General features: G+C 53.7%; 1 protein-coding gene across 1 annotated transcript in view; it reads right to left on the bottom strand.

The window, feature by feature from the left end:
* Window positions 1-3,690: 3,690 nt before the first annotated feature.
* Window positions 3,691-21,121, bottom strand: part of LOC135284527 (zinc finger protein OZF-like) — a 145,567-nt gene continuing 128,136 nt past the window's right edge. The window contains exon 3 of the mRNA XM_064396080.1: window positions 3,691-4,710. Within this exon, the coding sequence (XP_064252150.1) occupies window positions 3,980-4,710 (731 nt within the window). The 3' untranslated portion in view covers window positions 3,691-3,979. The remainder of the gene's footprint in view (window positions 4,711-21,121) is intronic.

Raw genomic sequence — 21,121 nt, 5'->3', positions numbered from 1 at the left:
CAGCCCCCTCTGGGACATCCCCCAACCCCTGCCAGTGCTGAGCCCCTGTCAGCTCTGTCTGTGCCCTGCTGGTGTCCCTGAGCTGCCCTGGCAGTGACCCAGCCCTGCTGGGCTGTGCCCAGGAGCTGCTCCTGGCCAGAGCTGTCTCTCTGCAGCGCTGCCCTTGCCAGGAGCTGCCTCTGGGCCAGAAGCCTGGCCCAGCTCAGCAATACAGACACAGCACCAGGACTTTAATGACCCTCTGAGGCTTTGGTGCTCTTTGCATCAGACTCAGTCCCTCAGAGTATCCTCAAAGAACTTCTCAAGAACTCCAAATCAGATTCAAATTTCAAACTTTCTTTAGCTTCTAATGGGTCCCAAGGAGGGACACAACTCATGTGAATGTGTCCCCAGGTTCCAGGTAGAGCAGAACACTGGAGGCAGTGATGACAGGTGGAAACAAGCAAGGGAAAGGTGTCTCTGGTGCTGAGCAAACCTGGATGTGTTTCAGGAATGCAAAGGGCCAAGGCCTGAGCCCCAGCCCCTGTCAAGGCAGATCCTGTCCCTTCCTCCTTGCTCAGGGCTCTTCCCGGGATGGGCTCTGGGATGTGGGGATGTGCAATGCCAAGGGCAGGACCATGGGGCGGCCCCTGCCAGGCTGCTGAGCAGGGACAAGGAGGCAATGAGGCCCCAAGCCTGCCAGGGTCACTTGTCTCCTGCTCCTGGCTCAGGCCCAGGGCCAGCAGCCATGGCCAAAGTGCTGCCCAAGTTGGCTGTGTCAGGGCCTTGCAGCTGCTGCACATCCTCTGCCCTGTGCAGCCCAGGCTGTCCTACGGTGTCCCTGCCCTGCGCCTCTGTCCCTGCAGGCTGTCGTCATCCCCCAGCTGCCCCACCTGGCTGGCCCCTTCCTTTGCTGACAGCTCTGCCTCCTGCCTGCCTCTGCCTGCCCACACACAGCCTTGGGCTGCTCCAAGCTCCTTCTGCGCCACAGTGCTGCCCTAGGGGAGGAAATTCTTTTCTCTTCATGTCCAGTCTGGGCCTCCCCAGCTGCCCTTGTGTTGTGTTCCACTGCAGTAAGCAGCAAAACGATGCCCCCAGACCCCAGAGTCTCAGACCTCAGGCAGGCATTGATGACCAACAGGGAAAGGAAGGCAACAGGATGGGTCTTGGTTTAGCAAAGCCCAGGATCCTTTATTGTGCCAGATACCAAGACAAGAATTTAAGGGGAAGAGGGGGTGGTGGCTTGTCATGGGTTTTATATGAAAGGGTAGGGGTGGAGTTTAGGGTCGGAGTCCAATAGCAGAAGGAGCAGGGCACTGCAAAGGAGTGGATCGGGGAGGTCCTCCAATGGAAAAATGTGTGGCGGGGACTTTGCAGTAGAATTTGAACCAATGAGAGTACAGAAAAGGAAGAACGTTCTGTGGCCATTTCTTATTTGACCAGATGGGGTGGAGTGTCTTTTCCTGGGCTTGTAGAGGCACACCCCACAGGGTGGAGGGGCGGAATCCTCTTTAAAGCACGCCCTTCACTTGATGCTGTCTGTCTGGCTAGAATCCCTGCGCCCTGGGGCGGGGGAACTCCACACCCTTGGTGCCATTATTTCTTTCTCTGGGTGTTTTATACAAAGAAGAAAAGCCTCTTCTTTTATGCAAAGAAGAAAAGCCTCTCTGAAACCACTCTTCAATCCCTCTTGGGCTGCTCTTGTTCTGTCCTCAGTCTCAACACCACTGAGCCAAGAGCCACCACCTTCTACCTGCTGATTATGTGATGAGGCGTCCAAACCCCATCTTGGGAGATTTTTGGTTACTTTCCAAGGTCTGTGAAAATAATGGTCAATGCCCCTGTTCCACATCTTGCAGTGACAGAACAAGAGTCAATAACTCTCAACTGAATGAGGGTGGATTTACATTTGTTAGAAGGAGAAATATTTTACAATGATGACAGTGGCACAAAACCGCAACTGTTTTTCCAGAGAACTGCATTCTCCATCACAGGAATCACAGGAATTATCCAAGAGCAGGAACTTTGTCCAACCTGATTCAGTGAAACCCTCTCATCCCCAAGGACAGAATTCCTGTTGTGTGGGTTCTCTGATGTGCTGGGTGTCCTCACAACGCTTCTAGCCAGAATGTCTGCGAGGGCAGCCAGGCTGCTGCAGGGGCAGTGACCTCACAGCCATCACCATGGCAGCCCTGTCCCCTGCGCCTGGCTCTCCCCTTTCCTCTTTCCTCTGCCCCTGCCTTGTCTCTGCTGGCATGAAGAGTTTTGTCATCAATATCTTGTCCCCAAGGTGCTGGGACCAATGGCTTCCCAGGCAGGCTCCTGGAGCAGAAGTGGCTTTTCAGAGCCCAGGCAGAAATGAGCCCTGAGGCAGCAGCTCTGCAGTGCTGGCCACCAGGCCGGGCTGCCAAGGGAGGCTTCTGGCCATGCCCTGCAAGCAGCTGCTGCTGCCAAGGTGCCTTTGGTGCCTCAGGCTCTGCCTGGCACAGCTCCCAGCACGGCACTCTGCCCTTGTGCCCGAGCCCTTCCCTGTGCTGGGGCTGGCCTGGGGCTTTTCCTGCAGTGGGACCTGCCCTGCTGATGGCACAGGAAAGGCAGTTCCTGCTGGAGCAGGAGGCTCTGCCTGCAATGGGCTCCAACAACTCCAGCAAGGCATTGTTGACTTCAAAATTGCTTCCTAGAGCAGAATATTCTAATAATTGTTATAGCTCCCATACTGTGGAGTAAATAACCCTTTTTTTTTTTTATTTACCCTGTGCTGTAAATAAACCATTCTGTCTAATCATGATCAGAATCAATCAGAGCCATATTTATATAAATATATCTGGTATTCCATTGTTAATCCTGTGGGACAAATTGAATTAAGGTTCAATTCTACCTGTCCAATCTTTTACACCTTTGAAAAAGTCTGAGGCTGGGATTTGATCCAGCCGCTCCCAGTTTCCTTTTTCAGAAGGAATTTTAGAAGTAGAGGCCCTGCAGGGGTTTGAGGATCCATGGTGGGTGTTGGGTGTCATTTCTCCACCTCATGACTCAGCAGGAGTTTCTCCAATAAAGAAATAAAGCTTTTGCCTGAAGCTCCCACTGTGACCATGACTTGAGCCCCTGTGAGTGTCTGGGACATCCCGGCTCCTTGGCAGCCTGGGGACTCCCGGGATGTCACCGTGGAGCCCCCGTGAGTACCTGTGACAGATTGGTGCCTTTGCAGCCCAAGGTGCCCTGGGAGGTCACCGTGGAATGGCTGTGACTGTCTCTGACCACAAGGCTCTTTACCATCCCCAGAAAGCCCTGGGAGGTGTCCATGGAGCCCCCATCTCTGCCTGTGACATTCCAGCTCTTGAACAGCCTGGAGACTCTTGGAAAGTCCCTATGGAACCCCTCTGTAGGCCTGTGACTAATCTGATCCTTAGCATGGCCACCAGGGCTGGGACCAGCTGGGATGCTTGGTTTCCACAGGGCGGGGTTCAGGAATGGGATTCCCCAATTTCCTGCTCCCCCTAAAACCGCGCTGCCGATTGCTGCCCTCCTGCCTCCCATGGAAAGCACAAAAGGCAAAGATCCTGGGCTAGGATAGGAAGAATTTATTTGGAACAGCAACAAGATCAGGAACAAACAGGAACAGTAACAATATTGATAACAAAAGGGATAAGAAAAATGGAAAACTACAACTCAGCTGACTGTCTCTTCCTGGCCACAATTTCCTCCTGCCTGGGAAGGACACCCTTCTCCTCGAGGGGAGAGAGAGACTCCCTTTCCTGCCCCTGGCAATGACCAGAGGTGGGAGTGAATGGAATGTCACGGCCATGGACACAACCTCATGTTATTCGATTCCACATCATGTCATTGGCAGGGGCAGGAAAAGGGACAGGTGTCCTCCCAGCATGGATCACAGGAAACATGGATCACCAGGGCTCTGACCAGCATGGGTCATCCAGTGGGGGATGAAGCTGGAGCAGTTCATGAAGCTCTTCCTGCAGCAGGGGCATTTGCAGGGCTTCCCTTACCGGTGACTCCATTGGTGTTGGGTCAAGTTAGAGCTGCTGGTGAAGCTCTTCCCACACTGGGGACACTGGTAGGGCCTCTCCCCAGTGTGGATGCGCCGGTGGGTGACGAGAGTGGAGTTGTGCTTGAAGCCCTGCCCGCAGTCGGGGCAGTGGAAGGGCCTCTCCTCGCTGTGAATCCGCTCATGCAGGAGGAGATTGCAGCTGCTGTGAAACCTCTTCTGACAGGTGTGGCACTCGTAGGGCCTCTCCCCAGTGTGGATGCGCTGGTGGGTGACGAGTTGGGAATTGCGCTTGAAGCCCTTCCCACAGTCGGGGCAGAGGAAGGGCCTCTCATCAGTGTGGATGCGCTGGTGGGTGACAAGGTGGGAGTTTTGCTTGAAGCCCTTCCCGCAGTCGGGGCAGAGGAAGGGCCTCTCCTCGCTGTGAATCCTCTGGTGCCTGAGGAGAGTGGAGCGGGTCTGAAATCTCTGCTGACACTCAAGGCATTCATAGGGCCTGTCCCCGGTGTGGATGCGTTGGTGGGTCACAAGGGTGGATCTGTAGCTGAAGCCCTTCCCACACTCCCCACACTCGTAGGGCCATTCCCCGGTGTGGATCCTCTGGTGGCAGATCAGGTGGCAGCTCTGCCTGAAGCTCTTCCCACACTCCAAGCACTTGTAGGGCTTCTCCCCATCATGAAGCTGCTCATGGACCATCAGCTCTGAGCTCTGGCTGAAGCTCTGTCCACCTTCCTGCAACAGGCTGGGTCTTTCCTCCTCAGAGCACCCTGGGCTGGGTTTGGAGCACCTCCTCCTGCAGGATCCCAGGGAATTTTCTTCCCCATTGGATTCCTGTGCCATGGAGCCACTCAAAACAGCCTCTTCCACAAGGTTCTGCTGCGGAGATTTGTCCTCGCTGGTCTCCATCCTCATCTCCTTGTCTGAGGAAGGCAGGGCAAGGAGAGGATGGGATTTCCCACCATGCCAGAGGGAAGGGGAAGGAGATTCTCCCCGTGCATCCATGGCATGACAGCATTGGAAGCAGGGTTGTCCTGCAGCCTTGGGCTGTGCTCTGCAGGGAGATGGAGCAGGAGAGAGAGGGAAAGGGGCTGTGACTTCCTCCTCACCTACGTGATGGTCCCAGGACATCTTCCTCTTCCTCGCAGCCTTCTCCTCCATCTGGCAGTGGTTTTGAGATGGGAAATTCTGGTTTGGGAGGAAAACAAGAGATGAGTGCATTGAGTTATGTACAGGTTTGAGGGTAAACCAGGGGTACAGTCTAAGACAGAATTACAATTTAAGAAGAAAATTAAGATTAAGGCAATGATACAGAAACACTGCCTTAAACTGACAGTCAGGATATAACCTGGCACCCTGTGTGTCAGGGTGCTGGTAGCAGTCCCATTAGATGGTGGCCTCAGTCCTGTTGCAGTGATGAACGTGATTCTGTCGAAGCGGTGATCCTGTAGAAGGGTGTGGTCTTCCTCTTAAGGTCCAGTGGTGGTGATGGAGCTCTTGTCCTCTGGGAATCCAGTAGCCAATGTGCTCCTGGTGCTGCAAGTCTCAGCTTATATCCAGGTAGGAATGTGTGGCTCCTCTCCCGGGGTGGAGCATCCCACAATGGGATGATGTCATTTTACCAGTCCTGCAGGGACACTCAATGGCCCATTAACCTAAGATAGCCCCTGGGGATGTTATCAGGGCTGAGTCATGGAAGAGGTAAAGAACACTGCCCCGCCTGTTTATAACAGTTTCTAAAGGTGGTGATGGAAAACATGCATTTGGTTACATCTTGCACTGCAACCTGAAACAGTGGGGTAATCCCTGCTCGGGGGGTGAACACCACCCCCCCTACCCAAACTGGCTCAGGTGTAAAACCCTCTCCCTGAGAAGGCCACACACACAGGGGACAATGTCACACTTTGGGGTCCCAGGGTCCCCATCTCCAGCCTCCAGCCAATCCAGTTACTTGGGGCTCTCTCCTCTCCCCACTGCCCTGTCCTGGTTTAGGGCAAATTTGGGAGAAAACCTCGAAAAGGGGATTCCACTAGAAAGCAAATTCAAGCGGCCCCTCCACCAACCAGTTTGGGAAAATATTTCCTTGGAGAAAAGTAGAAAACACCTGGTTATTTAACAGGCAAGGGATTCACGAGCAGAGCAAATGACCAATATTAAACAACAAAACCTCTTGCCACTCCAAAAGAGATGACAAACTCAGCAAGTCCCTCCCTGGGCTGTAGCTCAGCACACTCATTCTCTTATCAGTCTCTTATCAGTCTCTTATCTGTCTCTTATCAGTTCCTCCATCACTGGAAAAGCCACAGCCCAGACTCAGCCCAATGGGCCACAGGTGTGAGCTGCCAGTGCCCTTCTGGGTGTTCAGTCCAGAGCAGGTTAAAACAGCTCCAAAGAAAAAGAAAAATCACAGTCCAGGGAACTCCTCTGCCTCAGAGAGCTAAAAAAACCCTAAAAGCCAAGGAGAGCCCTGTCCCACCATCTGTCCCTCCAGGAGCTGGAATGTGGAGGAGTGAGTGCAGTTTGTAAAACAAACTGCTCACTTCTTCCTCCCTCCCTTCGCTCTCAGAACCAGCCTTAAATGTGCAGAACTAATTTCTGGGCTAAACAGACAAATGTGGGTAGGAGCATGATCCCAGGTCCAGCCCTTCTGGGGGTTTGGGGTGTCTCTGTCCCTCTGACCCCGATGATGTTTGGGTGGGGTCACACCAGGGCTGAGAGGGACAGAGACCCCCCCCAGCCTCCACAGGGATGGGAAGGTCGGAGAGCCCCCCAGCCCCAAGCACCCTCAGCAGTGAGAGGGACACAGAGCCCCTGGTCCCCAGCCCTGCACAGGCATTCCCTGAGGCCAGAGGGATGGAGAGAGCACCGAGCAACCAGCAGGGCAAGGGGACAGAGACCCCCGAGGATCCCCTGGGCTGAGAGGGACAGAGACTGCCCCGAGCATCCCCCTGGCATGGGGGTGAGAGGGAGGGAGACCCCCAGGCATTCCCTGGGGTGAGAATGATGGACACCACCTCAGGAATGGCCTGAGGTGACAGGGACAGGGACAGAATCCCCCCAAGCCCCTCCCAAGCATCCCTCAAGCATCCCCTGGGCACTGGACAAAATAAACTTGGCAGAAATCAAACTTAACACCATGTTAAATGCCTTGAGGAACATTTGCTCTTGCCACAAGTCACTTGTGATGGAAATGTAAACAAATCCCAAACATTAATAAACCAACAATGGAAGCAATTCTGTGCCAATTCCAACTTTCATCGGTTCCTGCACAGCTCCAGCTCAGCTGCTGGCAGGTTCAAAAAAAAAAAAAAATATGGAAATTTGGCCCAAGATTATTAAAAGGAAGGAAAAACTCTGTATAGCTGTGACAAAGGTGACAGGGACGAAGACACTTATGATTTTCACATGTGGCAAAGTCTCCAAGCCTGTGAATTCAGGACTAATTTAGGAATCTAGCTACTTGAGCTGGGCTTCCTGTGGGACTTCTAGCAGCCTTGCGTTCCTCACATTGGGGTGAATGAATCCCATTCCTAAACCTCAGCCTGTGGAGACCGAGCATCCCAGCTGGTCCCAACCCTGGTGGACATGGCAACAGCCTTGGGAGCGGGGGAGAATCCCATTCCTAAACCCTGGTCCATGGAAACCGAGCATCCCAGCTGGTCCCAGCCCTGGTGGCCATGGCAACAGCCTTGGGAGCGGGTCCCTGGCTGGGGCTGTGGGAACCTCTTCCCTCTGGTGCCCAGGGACAGGACTGGAGGGAACGGCTGCAGCTGAGTCGGGGCAGGCTCAGGCTGGATCTCAGGAAAAGGTTTTTCCCCAGAGGCTGCTGGGGCACTGCCCAGGCTCCCCAGGGAAGGCTCCCAGCTCCAGGGCTCTCTGAGCTCCAGCAGCGTTTGGACAGTGCTGCCAGGCCCAGGCTGGCATTGTTGGGGTGTCCTGTGCAGGGCCAGCAGTTGGACTCCAGGATCCTGATGGGTCCCTCCCAGCTCAGCCAATTCTGTGGATCTGGGATCCCATGACCCCGGGGATGGGACCGCCAATGGTTGCCATGGCAACGGGCTCTGGCTGCAGGCCTGAGCTGGTGTCCATGGCAACCACCCCTGGCATGGGGTCTGCATGGAGCTGCTGAGGGACTGAGCACAGCAACAGGGGGCTGGGGATGGTTGCCATGGAAACTGACCATAGCAACAGGGGGCTGGGGATGGTTGCCATGGAAACTGACCATAGCAACAGGGGGCTGGGGATGGTTGCCATGGAAACTGACCATAGCAACAGGGGGCTGGGGATGGTTGCCTGCTAAGGATCAGATTTGTCACAGGTCCTCAGAGGGGTTCCACGGGGACATTCCAAGAGTCTCCAGGCTGTTTAAGAGCTAGAATGTCACAGGGAGAGACAGGGGCTCCATGGACACCTCCCAGGGGTTTCTGGGGATGGTAAAGAGCCCTGTGGTCAGAGGCAGACACAGCCATTCCATGGTGACATCCCAGGAGTCCCCAGGCTGCCACAGAGCCGGGATGTCCCAGACACTCACAGCGGTTCCTGTCATGAGCACAGTGGGAGCTTCAGGCAAAAGCTTCATTTCTTTATTACAGAAACTCCTGTTGAGACATGAAGTGGAGAAATTACTTCCAACAGCCACCATGGAACCTCAAACCCCTGCAGAACCACTAGACTTGTAAAATTCCTTCTAAGAGAGGAGACTGGGAGAGGCTGCATCCAATCCCAGCCCAGACTTTGTCAAAGGTTTATGTATAAAAGATTGGAGAGGTGGAATTGAACCTTAATGCAATTTGTCCCACACGATTAATGATGGAGTACCAGAGAAATTTATATAAATACAGCCCTGATGGATTGTGATCATGATTAGTCAGAAAGATCTTAACCACAGTACTGGAATTATAACAATTATTAGAATATTCTGTTCTAGGAAGCAATTTTGAAGTCAACAGGGCCTTGCTGGAGTTGTTGGAGCCCATTGCAGGCAGAGCCTCCTGCTCCAGCAGGAACTGCCTTTCCTGTGCCATCAACAGGGCAGGTCCCACTGCAGGAAAAGCCCCAGGCCAGCCCCAGCACAGGGAAGGGCTCGGGCACAAGGGCAGAGTGCCGTGCTGGAAGCTGTGCCAGGCAGAGCCTGAGGCACCAAAGGCACCTTGGCAGCAGCAGCTGCTTGCAGGGCATGGCCAGAAGCCTCCCTTGGCAGCCCGGCCTGGTGGCCAGCACTGCAGAGCTGCTGCCTCAGGGCTCATTTCTGCCTGGGCTCTGAAAAGCCACTTGTGCTCCAGGAGCCTGCCTGGGAAGCCATTGGTCCCAGCACCTTGAGCACAAGATATTGATGACAAAACTCTTCATGCCAGCAGAGACAAGGCAGGGGCAGAGGAAAGGGGAGAGCCAGGCCCAGGGGACAGGGCTGCCATGGTGATGGCTGTGAGGTCACTGCCCCTGCAGCAGCCTGGCTGCCCTCAGCAGACATTCTGGCCAGAAGCGTTGTGAGTGCACCCAGCACATCAGAGCACCCACACAACAGGAATTCCGTCCTCGGGGATGAGAGGGTTTCACTGGGTCAGGCTGCACAAAGGTCCTGCTCTTGGAGAAGTCCTGGGGTTGGGAATCCACTTTTCTGGGAAAACAGTTGCAGTTTTGTGCCACTCTCATAATTGTAAAATATTTCCTCGTTTTAACAAATGTAAATCCACCCTCATTCAGTTTAAAGACATTGACCCTTTTTCTCTCATTGCAAGATTTGGGAGAAAATTTCGACCACTGTTCTTCTATTTTCACAGACCTTGGAGAGGACCCAAAAATCTCCCAAGATGGGGTTTGGATGCCTCATCACATAACCAGCGGGAGGAGGCTGCAGGCTCTGGGCTCAGGGGTGTGGAGGCTGAGCACAGAACGGGAGTAGACTGGGAGGGAGTAAAGGGTGGTTTCATAGAGGCTGGAGCTTCTGTTCATAGTGGGAATGAGCCTGAAGAAGAAATAATTGTGCTAAGGGCAGCTGGGGAGGCCCAGACTGGACAGCGGGAGAAAGGAGTTTCCCTCCCAGGGCAGGGCTGTGGTGCAACACATCCCCCAGAAGGCGCCTGGAGCAGCCCAAGGCTTTGTGTGGGCAGGCAGAGGCAGGCAGAAGGCAGAGCTGTCAGCAAAGGAAGGGGCCAGCCAGGTGGGGCAGCCAGGGGATGACAACAGCCTGCAGGGACAGAAGCGCAGGTTTGCTCAGCATCAGAGACATCTTTTCCTCGCTTCTCCCCACCTGTCATCACTGCCTCCAGTGTTCTTCTCTGGCTGCAACCTGGGGACACTTTCTCAGTCCTGTCCCTCAGAAGGATTGGTTTAAAGTATGAGAAACTTCTGTGTTTCACTCTCTTTTTGAGTCCCTGAGAAGTTCTCTGAGCACACTCTGAGGGACTGAGTCTGATGCAAAGAGCACCAAAGCCCCAGAGGGTCATTAAAGTCCTTGTGCTGTGTCTGTGCTGCTGAGCTGGGCCGGGCTCCTGGCCCAGAGGCAGCTCCTGGCAAGGGCAGCGCTGCAGAGAGACAGCTCTGGCCAGGAGCAGCTCCTGGGCACAGCCCAGCAGGGCTGGGGCACTGCCAGGGCAGCTCAGGGACACCAGTAGGGCTCAGCCAGAACTGACAGGGGCTCAGCACTGGCAGGGGCTGGGGGATGTCCCAGAGGGGGCTGTGTGACAGCGGCACCTCTGTGGCTGTGTCCTAGAGGCATAGAGCAGCTGTGATGTCAGCAAGGGGCTGTGTGACAGCACAGAGTGGGCTGTGTGAGGTCACAGGTTGGGCTATGACATCACAGAGTTTGTTGTGAGAGGTCACTGAGTAACTACAGCATCATAGAGGGGATTCTGTGACATCACACAGCAGGCTGTTACTTCATGATATGGCTGTGTGACATCATAGATCAAGCTGTGAGGTCAAAGTTTGTGCTGTGACATTAGAGAGTGGCAGTATCACATCATAGAGAGGTTTTTGTGACATCACTGAGGGGGTTGTGACATCACAGAGCTGGCTGTGATGTCATAGAATAGGGTGTGAGGCCATGGAGCAAACTCTGCCAACATGGAAAGTGGCTTTGTGACATCAGAGAGTGGGTTGTGACATCGCCGTGTGACTGTGTAACATCACAGAGAAGGCTGTGACATCACAGAGTAGGTGTGTTTCATCTCAGAGTTGCCTTCAACATCGAGGAGTAGGCTCTGTGACATGAATGGCTGAACATCATATAACGGATTATGCCATCACAGGGTATCTCTCTGACATCACAGAGGGGCTGTGACATCACAGTGGGCTGTGTGACATCACAGGAGCTGTAAGACATCACAGGGGGCTGTGTGACATCACAGATCAGCTGTGTGACATCACAGGAGCTGTGTGAGGTCACTGGGGAGGTCCCTCTGCCCCAGCCCCCCCATCACAGTTCCCCCAGAGCAGTCCAACGCTGCTCGTGCACAGTGGGGTCTCCTGACCCCCCGGGTCCCCCCACCCCCAGTTCCGCAGCCTCCCCCAGAGGATGTTCCACGAGATCGACCCCAGAGCCTGACACGGGGACAGGGGGTCGGGGCCCTGGTGGGGGGACAGGGGGACAGGGACCCCCCGGCAGCGTCCTCGTGTCCCCCAGGGCCAGAGCCTGGGCCAGGGCTCTTTCACCCTCTTATGCACGAGCGCTTGAGAGCGCGCAAAAAATCCCCAGCAAGGGATCAGCAAAAACCAGATTTAATATTAAGGGACAGCAGCTCAAAGTTCCTTGGCAAGAGTCACTCTGTTCCTGAATGGGCAATTCAGGCACACAAAGGAAACAAAGAAACAACAAAGCCAAAACAAATCCAGCCAATCAAACCAGAAATGAAACAAGAACTCTCCCTGTGTGTGTGAGTGTGCCAAAAGGGCAGTGAAGGCAAGGGTAAAAGGAATATGGCCTAAAAGCTTAACACAGCTAAAACCTAACAGGACTAAACCTTGACTTCTACCTCGAACTTCACAATTTAGCAAAAGAACAAAGATAATAGTATTTCACGTAACTTGCAACCTATGCCATACCAATTTAATAGAGAAATAACAGTATTTAACTCAGCTTATAACTTATATTAAACATAACAACATAGCAAAGGAGCAACTCTTAGCAGCATTTAACTTCACTTAGACCTTGTGATAAATCACCTCACTTACAGGCCTGGCTGACTCAACTATCCAAGGCACTCCAACCCCTCCGAGAGCATCATTTCTGTCACTTTTCCCCAGCACAGGCACTCCTGTGTGCACACAGACACAAAGAGGCAGTGCAAGGCACCTGTGAGAAATTCCCCTGAGGGCAGGAAATGCTCCCTGTGGATGCTTTGGCATCTCCCCAGCAGGTGAAGGGTTGAGCCTGGAGGAGTGGGGGGATCGGCCCAGGCTCTGTCCTTGTTCAGGATCCCCGAGTGCAGCAAACGGGAGAGTTCCCGGCTGGGAGAGGCCCCACTCAGAGGGATTCGCTGGCCCAGGAGAGCTCCAAGGGGCTCCTTTTGCAGCGCTGTTTGTAGGGCCCCAAGAGAGGGGCTGCAGTCACAGCAATGGTTCATCCTGGCCGCACTTGGCATCAACAGCTTTCTTTGGCAGTGTGAGAACAGGCATGTTGTGCCCCTGAGGGAACAAAACCAGTTCCCAGGGCTGCTCCTACAGCAACCAGGAGCTGGTTGGGCAGCAGCAGTGCCTGGAGCAGACAGTGTTTGTGCTGAGCTGCAGAAGAGCTGAGCCCAGGGGCTGTTGGCCAAGGCCGAGGCCCAAGGAGCATTTCTCAGCTGGCAGGGCGGCCTGAGAAGGGGAGGGGGGAATGCAGCAGCACAGGGCCCATGGAACCAAGGGACCATTGTGACACTATGGGGCCTTGTGACACCAAGGGACCATTGTGACACTGCGGGGCCACATGGAATCATGGAGAGCACTGTGACATCGCTGGGCTCATGGAACCAAGAGGACTGTACTGATACTGTGTGACTCCATGGAATGTAGGTATCATTGTGACACTAAGACGCCCCATCAAACCAAGGGTCCATTGTAACATCGTGGGGCCTCCTGCAACCGTGGAGACCATTATGACACTTTGTGGTGTCATGGGACCAAGGGGCCATTGTGACACTGAGGGGACTCCATGAAGCCACATGTCCCTTGTGACATTGCAAGGCCTCGTGGAACCATGGAGGCACCATTAAGTGACTTTACAGCCTCATGGAACCATGGGGCCGCTGTGACAAGGAGGGCACTCATGGAATCATGAAGATACTATGGGGCCCTATGGAATAAGCAAAGCATTTTGATACTGTGAGGCCTCATGGAACCAGTGAGACCATTGTGACCCTGGGGGTCCCCACAGAACCAAGAGGAACCTTGTGATACTGTGGGGCCTTGTGAAACCAAAAGGCCTTTGTGACACTGCAGGGCTGGAACCAAAGTTCCATTGTGACATTGCAGGGCCTCGTCGCATCAGTGCTCCATTGTGACACTGGGCAACCAAAGGAGACAATTGTGACACTCCAGGGCTCATGGAACCAAAAGCTCCAGGGCGACACAGAGGGGCCTCCTGTCATCAATGGTCTATTGTGACACTGTGGAGCCAAAGGAGACCATTGTGACACTGCAAACCCCCAGGGTCCAAAGGTCCATTGTGACATTGCAGTGCTCATGGAACAGAGGAGTCACATGTCATTGTGGGGCCTAGGGAACCACAGAGACCATTGTGACAATGCAAGGCTTCATGGAACCCAGGCATCGTTGTGACGTTATGAGGCACCATAAAACTAAGGGAACCCGGAACAAGTCTGGCTGGTTTGACCTTCCGGACCCCTGAATTGTCCAGCTGACCTTGGTATGTTGAGAATCTCCTGTTACCTCCTACTGAAACACTGGGGCTCCGTGCTTTCCTTCCTATGGAAAAGAACTCTCCTTCTCCTCCAGGCACACATGGCCAGAATTCAGATTTCACCTCCAAATTTCCTTATATCAAGGAATTCTTTCCACAGGAATATTGCCAGGACAAGTCTGGCTGGCAGTGGTTTCATGGTCACTTCCCATCTGTCTTCAAAACACCGGTGAAGGCTCCATGCTTTCCTTCCTAGGGAAAGAACTGTCCTAGGGAAAGAACTGTCCTGCTTCTCCAGGCACCCATGGCCAAGACTGGGGTTCCATCTCCAAAATTCCCTAAATCCAAAGACTGCTCCTAGACAAAATCTGCCATTCCTGACAACTCTGCTGGCCTTGGCCTAGTGAGGCTCTCACCTGCCTTCCAAACACTGGGGCTCTGTGCTTTCCTTCCAATTGAAAAGAACTGTCCTTCTTGTCCAGGTGCCCATGACCAGAATTGGGATTTCGCCTCCAACATTCCCTATTGTGACAGACTGGAGGAGATTGTTGGCTGGAAACATTTCACGTGTGGGGGAGGAAGGGGCAGGTCCAGCTTTGCCCTGGAACCCCAGCACTGCCCTCTCCTGGAACCCCAATCCCCTCAGAGCCTCTATCCCAGCCCAGCAGTGGCTGCCAGTCCCTGGCACAGCACAGGCAATGCTCCACAGCCACCTCTGGAACCACCAGCCCAGCTCCTTAGCGACCAAATGAGCCCAAGTCTCACCTGGGGGAAGGGCCCAGGAAGACCAAGGGGTATTGAAGGCTGACCACAAGGCAAGAACACATCTTGACTCTACCTCCTCTCGGAATTTCTTTCTGAACATGGCTGGAATCCAGGAGGCAGTAGCTGTGTGTGTGCTCCTCTGTATCTTTCTTACTTTTTTTCTCTCTCCCTGTCTGCTTCTACTTTATATGCCCCTTGGAAATTTTGATGAACTTAAAATTGAACAGCTTAGAGTTTGCGAAGTTGAATGTGCCAAATTAATGCTTTGAAAAGTGTTTTTTTGTTGATTTAATGTCATAATAAACCTTTTCCCAAAGTTTCTCTGATTTTCTAAAGTTGCCAGTAAAGGCTGTATTGCTCTTTTGAGCTTTTCAGAATCTCTTGCTGGTATTTCTCCAGGGAGTCCAACTCAGAGTACACAAACAATTGTAATTCCTATTAAAAGTCTCCTTGAGAGAGTTTTTTAGTGGATGGGAGTCAGGGCTTGTCTGTCCTGCTTGGCACAGCCCAGGCAGGGCTTTCCCAGCCACATTCCACTCTCCATTGCCCAGCTGGAGCCACTGGTGCCTCTGAGTTCTGCTGGCCCAGCCCCAGGGACGCTCTCCTTGTCTGCCCATTCCCCCACGGTCTCTGGGCAGGGATGGCCTCAGTGGGGGCTGCTAACATCCTCAGCAACTTGGAGGCTGCTGCTGGATTTCACTGCTGCAGAGGCTTGTTCAGCCTTCAGCTCTTCAGTGCAGGAATTCAGTGTCCCAGGCCTCATTAACATTCAGAACACCTTAAAAATCCAAGACTCTGGGAAGAATTTTTTTCAAATAAACCTTTCAAATAATTTAATTTGTGGTTATTAGACAGATTTCAGGAGTGTATTGAAACTGAATACATTCTATTTTAAAAGACAGTGAGAAATCATTTTTTTAGGTCCTGTTTAGTTTTTTTTCACTTCTAAAAAATTGATACGTGCAATCTACAATTGATATTGAAGCCAAGTACCTCCTCATGCAGCTTGAATAGATATGAAAATCAAGACCCTTCATGGCTGACAATCAATCAGACTCTGTCCCTACGCCCACCCCACCATTTCCCCCATCCAAGCCCTGGCACTCAGAGCAGCCTTGTGCAAATCTGAGCTCCCTCCAGGCCAGGCTGCACCTGCAGCTTTCAGCTCCTTGGCTCCAACTCCCACCTGCTTTCCTTGGAGAAGGAACTGCCTGAGACACAGAGGGATGTTCATTGATTGTCAGCCAACAAAGCCAAGGGAAGGCACAGCTCCATCAAATGCAAAAGTCATTCTTCTCCCTGGCTCTGCCCTGGCCCTGATCCCCACAGCCTGTCCTCTTTCCTTCATCCCTCCTTTGCCAGGGAGCTCTGCTCTGGCTGTGGAGAGAGATCCAAGTGCAGCCCCTGGAGTGGGAACCACAACTCATCAGGTTTGTGTGCTTTGAGGGAGCAGGAACGGGTGAGACTCAGAGGCATAGAAAGGTTTCTCTTCATGGCACACATAATAAATGTAAACATGATAAAATTTAAGAAACATCAAAACCCTTCCCTCAGCACCTTGTGACATGCCAGCAACATCTGACATGTCCACCATCCACAATGGATTGCCATACAGGAAGGATTTTAGACAAAGACTTAGGAAGAGGTGACATAAAAGATACAAATACAACTAAAATGCTCACTGAGAAGGTGTTGAAACTTCTGAAAGATTGGGCAACTCCCTGATGCTCAAAGCACTAAGGCAGTCAACAGAGACACAATGGAATGAGCACAGAACAGCTGCAGGAGGAAATCTGGGAACAACGGGAATTACATAGATCCAGCTGCTCCAAATCAAGAGATCTCAGACATGGCATTTCCACAGGAGAGCTGGAAACACCTGAAGGAAGAAAGCCATGAAATACTAGAATGAAAGTTGGTAGCAATGGTTGAGGGGAAGATCAGTATTTCTTCTCCTGACATCAGTAGAAGAAACCAGTAGATCCAGGAAATTCCCCTTCCTGGTGGGAAAATTTTGCCATTTCTTAAAAGTACTCAAATGCCTCAGATAAAAAATATTTTCTGGTATATTATGAAAGCAACAGGTATTAAAACCTTTGCCCCTTTCCAGGCAGACATCAGTTTTGTGTCCATGAAGAGGCAGTGCCACTTCTGCATTGAGGTGCCCAGGGATTGGATCTCTCTGAGAGCACCTGAGGGAGAGCAGAGCACCTTGCAAGCTGCAGGTCCCTGACAGCCCTGCACGGCTCCTGTCCCATCAACATCTGCCCTGCCCCAGTCTGAAACAGGGCCCAGCATGGTGCCGGGATCATCAGAGAGCTGAGGTGTGTGCTGGAATTCCATGCTCTCCCCATCCTGCAGCAGCCCTGCATTTCTCTGCTCCAGCCTTGGTCTCCAGCACAGCCATGGAGGCTCTTTGGGCTCCTGACTGTTCCTGCAGCCCCCAAGGGCAGCTGAGCTCTGCCTGTGGCACAGTCAGCCCTGGCCAGCGCAGGCCATGCTCAGCAATTGCTTGTGTGTGCCTGGCCTTGCTGTCAGCCCTGGCAGTGGCTGCGTGGCCCCTTGGTGGCCCTGTGCTGGCCCAGCCATGGTGGCCCAGCCCCTGTGCAGGCCCAGCCCAGGCCAGGAGCATTGCAGCTGGGAACGGCCCCTGTGCCGTGGGGCCCACAGCAGCCTTGGGGCTCTGTGCCCCATGGCCTCCCTGCTGGGCAGCCTCTGCCAGCTCCTGCACAGCCCCTGGAACCTGTGGGCCTGCTCAGACTACCCTGCCCCGGGCTCTGCCGGCCTCTGGGCCAGCAGAGAGGCCGGCCAGGGCTGGCCATGGCCGGGAACAGGCCCTGAGCCCCGCAGGAGGATGGAGCTGGGCCACAGCCAAACTCAGCCCAGGGCAAAGCTGGGCTCAGCAGCCAGGGCTGCCAAGGCCTGGGGACAGAAGCTGGCACTGACAAATGTCCTGGGCTCCCTCCCTGCTCTGTCCATGCCCCCAAGGGCACAGAGCAGCCTCCTCTCTGGGGCACTTGCCTGTTTGCAATGCCTTGCACAGGCGCTGGCCCTGCCCCACAAGGCCTGGCCTGAGTCCTGCCCCTGCATGCTCAGCCAGGCTGAGATGGACACTGATGGTTTCTGGGGCAGGCTCTCTGAGCCCAGCCCAGCTCCCTGCAAGCTCTGCCAGCTGCCCTGAGCTCTGGGCAGCACCAAGGGCCTCTCCCCAGCCCAGCCCAGCCGGCTCTGGCCCCACAGCTCTGCTCAGGCCAGGCTGCTCTGGCCACTGGCCCCATGGCCTCAGCCCCTGCCAAGGGCACAGCAGCAGCTGCAGCTCACACAGGACTCTGCCCCAGCCATGGCGGAAGGTGCTGGGACAAGGCCAAAGGAGGCTCCCTGGCTGCCCTGCTCCCCTCTGGCTCAGGTGCTGAGAGCTCTGCAGCCCCTGCTGCCATCCCATGTGCCCAGGGCAGCACAAAAGCCCTGGCCTTGGGGCCCTCAAGAGCTGCTCCTGCTCCAGGCCCAGGGCCTATCCCAAAGCTGGGGCAGCCACAAAGCTGTGCCCATTTCTGTTCATTGCTGCTCTGATGGGGATGGATCCTCAGCCACTTGGAGGTTGATGATGAATTTTCCTACTCCCAAGGCCTCTTCTTTCTTGAGCTCTTCAGTTCAGGAATTCAGTGACAAAAGCTCATAAACATTTGTTCAACATGCCCAAAGAAGAAAAGCCATTTGGAATAACAGAAGTTTTCAAGTTTCTCTAATTAATTAGACAGATATCTGAAGTGTATTCAAAGTGTATATACTGTCTTGAAAACAATGCAGAGAGAACAGTTTGTTCTGTTTAATGTTTTTTCCTGTTTATAGATTGATATCAGCAATGTCCAGTTGATATTGACCCCCAGCACCTTCTAATGCAGACTGAATAGTTATGAAAATCAAGACCCTTCATGGCTGAGAGTCAATCAGACTGTGTCTCCTGCCCCCTCCCAACCATTTCCCTCATCCAACCCCTGGCACTCCTATGGACCAGCAATGGTGTCACCAGCAGGACCAGGACAGCAATTCTTCCCCTGTGCTGGGCGCTGGTTGGGCAGCACCTCGGGTGCTGTGTCCAGTTCTGGGACCCCAAATTTAGCAAGAATTGGAGGGGCTGGAGTGTGTCCAGAGAAGGGCAACAAGGCTGGTGAAGGGTCTGGAGCAAAAATCCTGTGAAGAGAGGCTGAGGGAGCTGGGGTTGTTTATCCTGGAGAAGAGGAGGCCCGGGGGAGACAAGGTGGTGTCAGGGCACAGGTTGGACTTGATGATCTCCAAGGTCTTTTCCAACCTTGCTGATTCTGGGATTCTCTGAAACCACCCTTGCAGCAGTTGCACGATGAGCCCTGGGCCTCCTCTTCAGAAGCTCCAGCAGCCCAGGTGCCTCAGCTTCTCCTCCCAGGCCCAAAGCCCATCCTGTCAGTCCTCAGAGCCTCTGCAGCTCCTCCTCATTGCCCAGAACAGGGAGCCCCACAGGCAGACACAGCAGCCCAGATGTGCCCCCCTGGCCTGTGGTGCCTCTGGCAAGGGAGCAGCAGGAGGCACTGCAGGAGCCTGCAGACAATTCCTGCCGCACTTGGAGGATGATCCTGCTCCCCAAGGGACGTTCCCATGGTGCCAAGTCAGGAACTGCAATGGGGAGTGGGGCCAGAGAGGAAAGGGCAAACAGGGATGGGCTTTTTGCAGGGGAGGGAACAGGGGTGGGCAACAGGAAGAAATTTGTACCAAAAAAAGGGGGGAAAAAAGCAAAGGTGAAGCCAAGGAAATGCTCAGGGCAGTTCAGGGGTGACTGACAGACAGCCCTGGCTCTGAGCAATAGCGTCTGCAGTGGCACAGGAATCTCCCAGCTAATGGGAACAAAGTTTCTGGCTGACTGCAGAGGCCAGGACAAAGCTGAGTGGTTTCCCTGCTGTCCCCCAGCCCTTGCTGGCCCCAGGGGCTGATGACATTTGTGCTCCCTCAGGTTCATGTCCCCACAGCAGCAGCATGGGTGTGCTCCTGCCTGCTCTGTGCAATGCAAACAGGGGCTCCTGAGCCAGTGCTGCCGTGGCTGTGCCTGCAAGGATGCGGCACCTCTGTGAGCTGGGGGAGAGGCCAGGGCTGCAGAGGGGGGATGTTGTTGGCAGCTCCATGAGGACGCTCTGGGACGCTGCCCTGGGCTGTGCAGCACCCTGGGGATGGATCAGCCCCTGCTCTGCTGCTCCTTCCCGTCTCCCCCAGGGCCCTTGCAGAGCCCCAGCCATGCTGTTTGCCCCCAGCCTGCCCACGGCCAGCCTGGGGCTGCTCACCCTGGGGCTTTTCTGTGCTGAGCATTGGCCTGGCCGTGTTCTTGAGAGAGCCTGGGCAAGGAGCCTGGAGCCCCCAGGGCCTGGCCTGAGGCGTCAGCGCTGCCCCAGCAGTGCCCATGGCCTGTCCCTGCTGCAGCCCCGGCACTGCCACCCCCAGGACTGTGCCCGGCCCCGAGAGCACTCAGGCCCTGCAGCAACACCAGGGCCACCAGGGCAGCGGGGCAGGGCCACGGCAGCAGCACTGGCAACACCAAGTGCTGCTGCTGCTGCTGGGCACAGCTGCTGTGCCAGCACTGATCTGCCCCAGCTCTGCACACAGACATTGCTGCTGCAGCTCCAGAGAAGGCAAGAATAGAGGGATCTCTGCAGAAAACTTTGCTGGGAGATCCTTTAGTTCCTTTAAAACCTTTGAGACTGCAGCCCCTCATTGGCACAGTCTGTGGCCACAGGGAAGGTGGAGAGAAACAAAGTCAGAGATGGCAGAAACAATCGTCTAGCTTTAGGAAGAATATTTAAAAAGAAAAACGACAGGGAAATCAAAGAACCAAACCAAAAGAGCTATAAAAGATTACTTTTATTACAAGTGATTTGCCCAAATTGGCAATCACTTTAATGCTTCATAAGATGTCCAGTCATCAGTCACCTCACTGCAGCCTTGAGCTCCTGGTTCCTCAGGCTGTAGATGAGGGGATTCAGGGCTGGAGGCACCAGCGAATACAGAACTGACACCAACAGATCCAGGCATGCAGAGGAAATGGAGGAGGGTTTCAGGTGGGCAAGTACTGCAGTGCTGAGAAATGCATTTCTCCTGCATTTTCCCTTTTCAGATTCTTTCCGTCATCTCCTCAGAGGTACAGTTTGTTTTGGGGCTTTTCATGAACTGATTGTACTCTTGATTTAGATGGAGACTGTGGAATTGTTTTTAGATGTAGAAGAATCTGGACTGAAGACAGAAACAAACTCCCTGTCAGCCCATTTTCATCTTCTAGATCATTTTCAAGATGTCCTTGGGGGTGTTGGAATGATTATCACACAAGCTCTCCACTTCTGGCTGCAGGCTCTAGAGTTTCTTTCTCTGCATTCAGTCAGGCTTGCATTCCCTAAGAGTTCTTGGTAGCCTGTCATCTTTTCTTAGGGTAGAACAGTAACAATGAAAACCTTACCAATGGCACAACTGCCCAGCCCACAAGGAAAAGAAAAGAACAAGCTGTCAAATTCTTCAAATATTTC

The sequence above is a fragment of the Passer domesticus genome, chromosome 21 (genome assembly GCF_036417665.1).
Source record: "Passer domesticus isolate bPasDom1 chromosome 21, bPasDom1.hap1, whole genome shotgun sequence".
In the NCBI taxonomy this organism is placed as follows: Eukaryota; Metazoa; Chordata; class Aves; order Passeriformes; family Passeridae; genus Passer; species Passer domesticus.
This window is presented reverse-complemented; position numbering and strand designations above follow the sequence as displayed.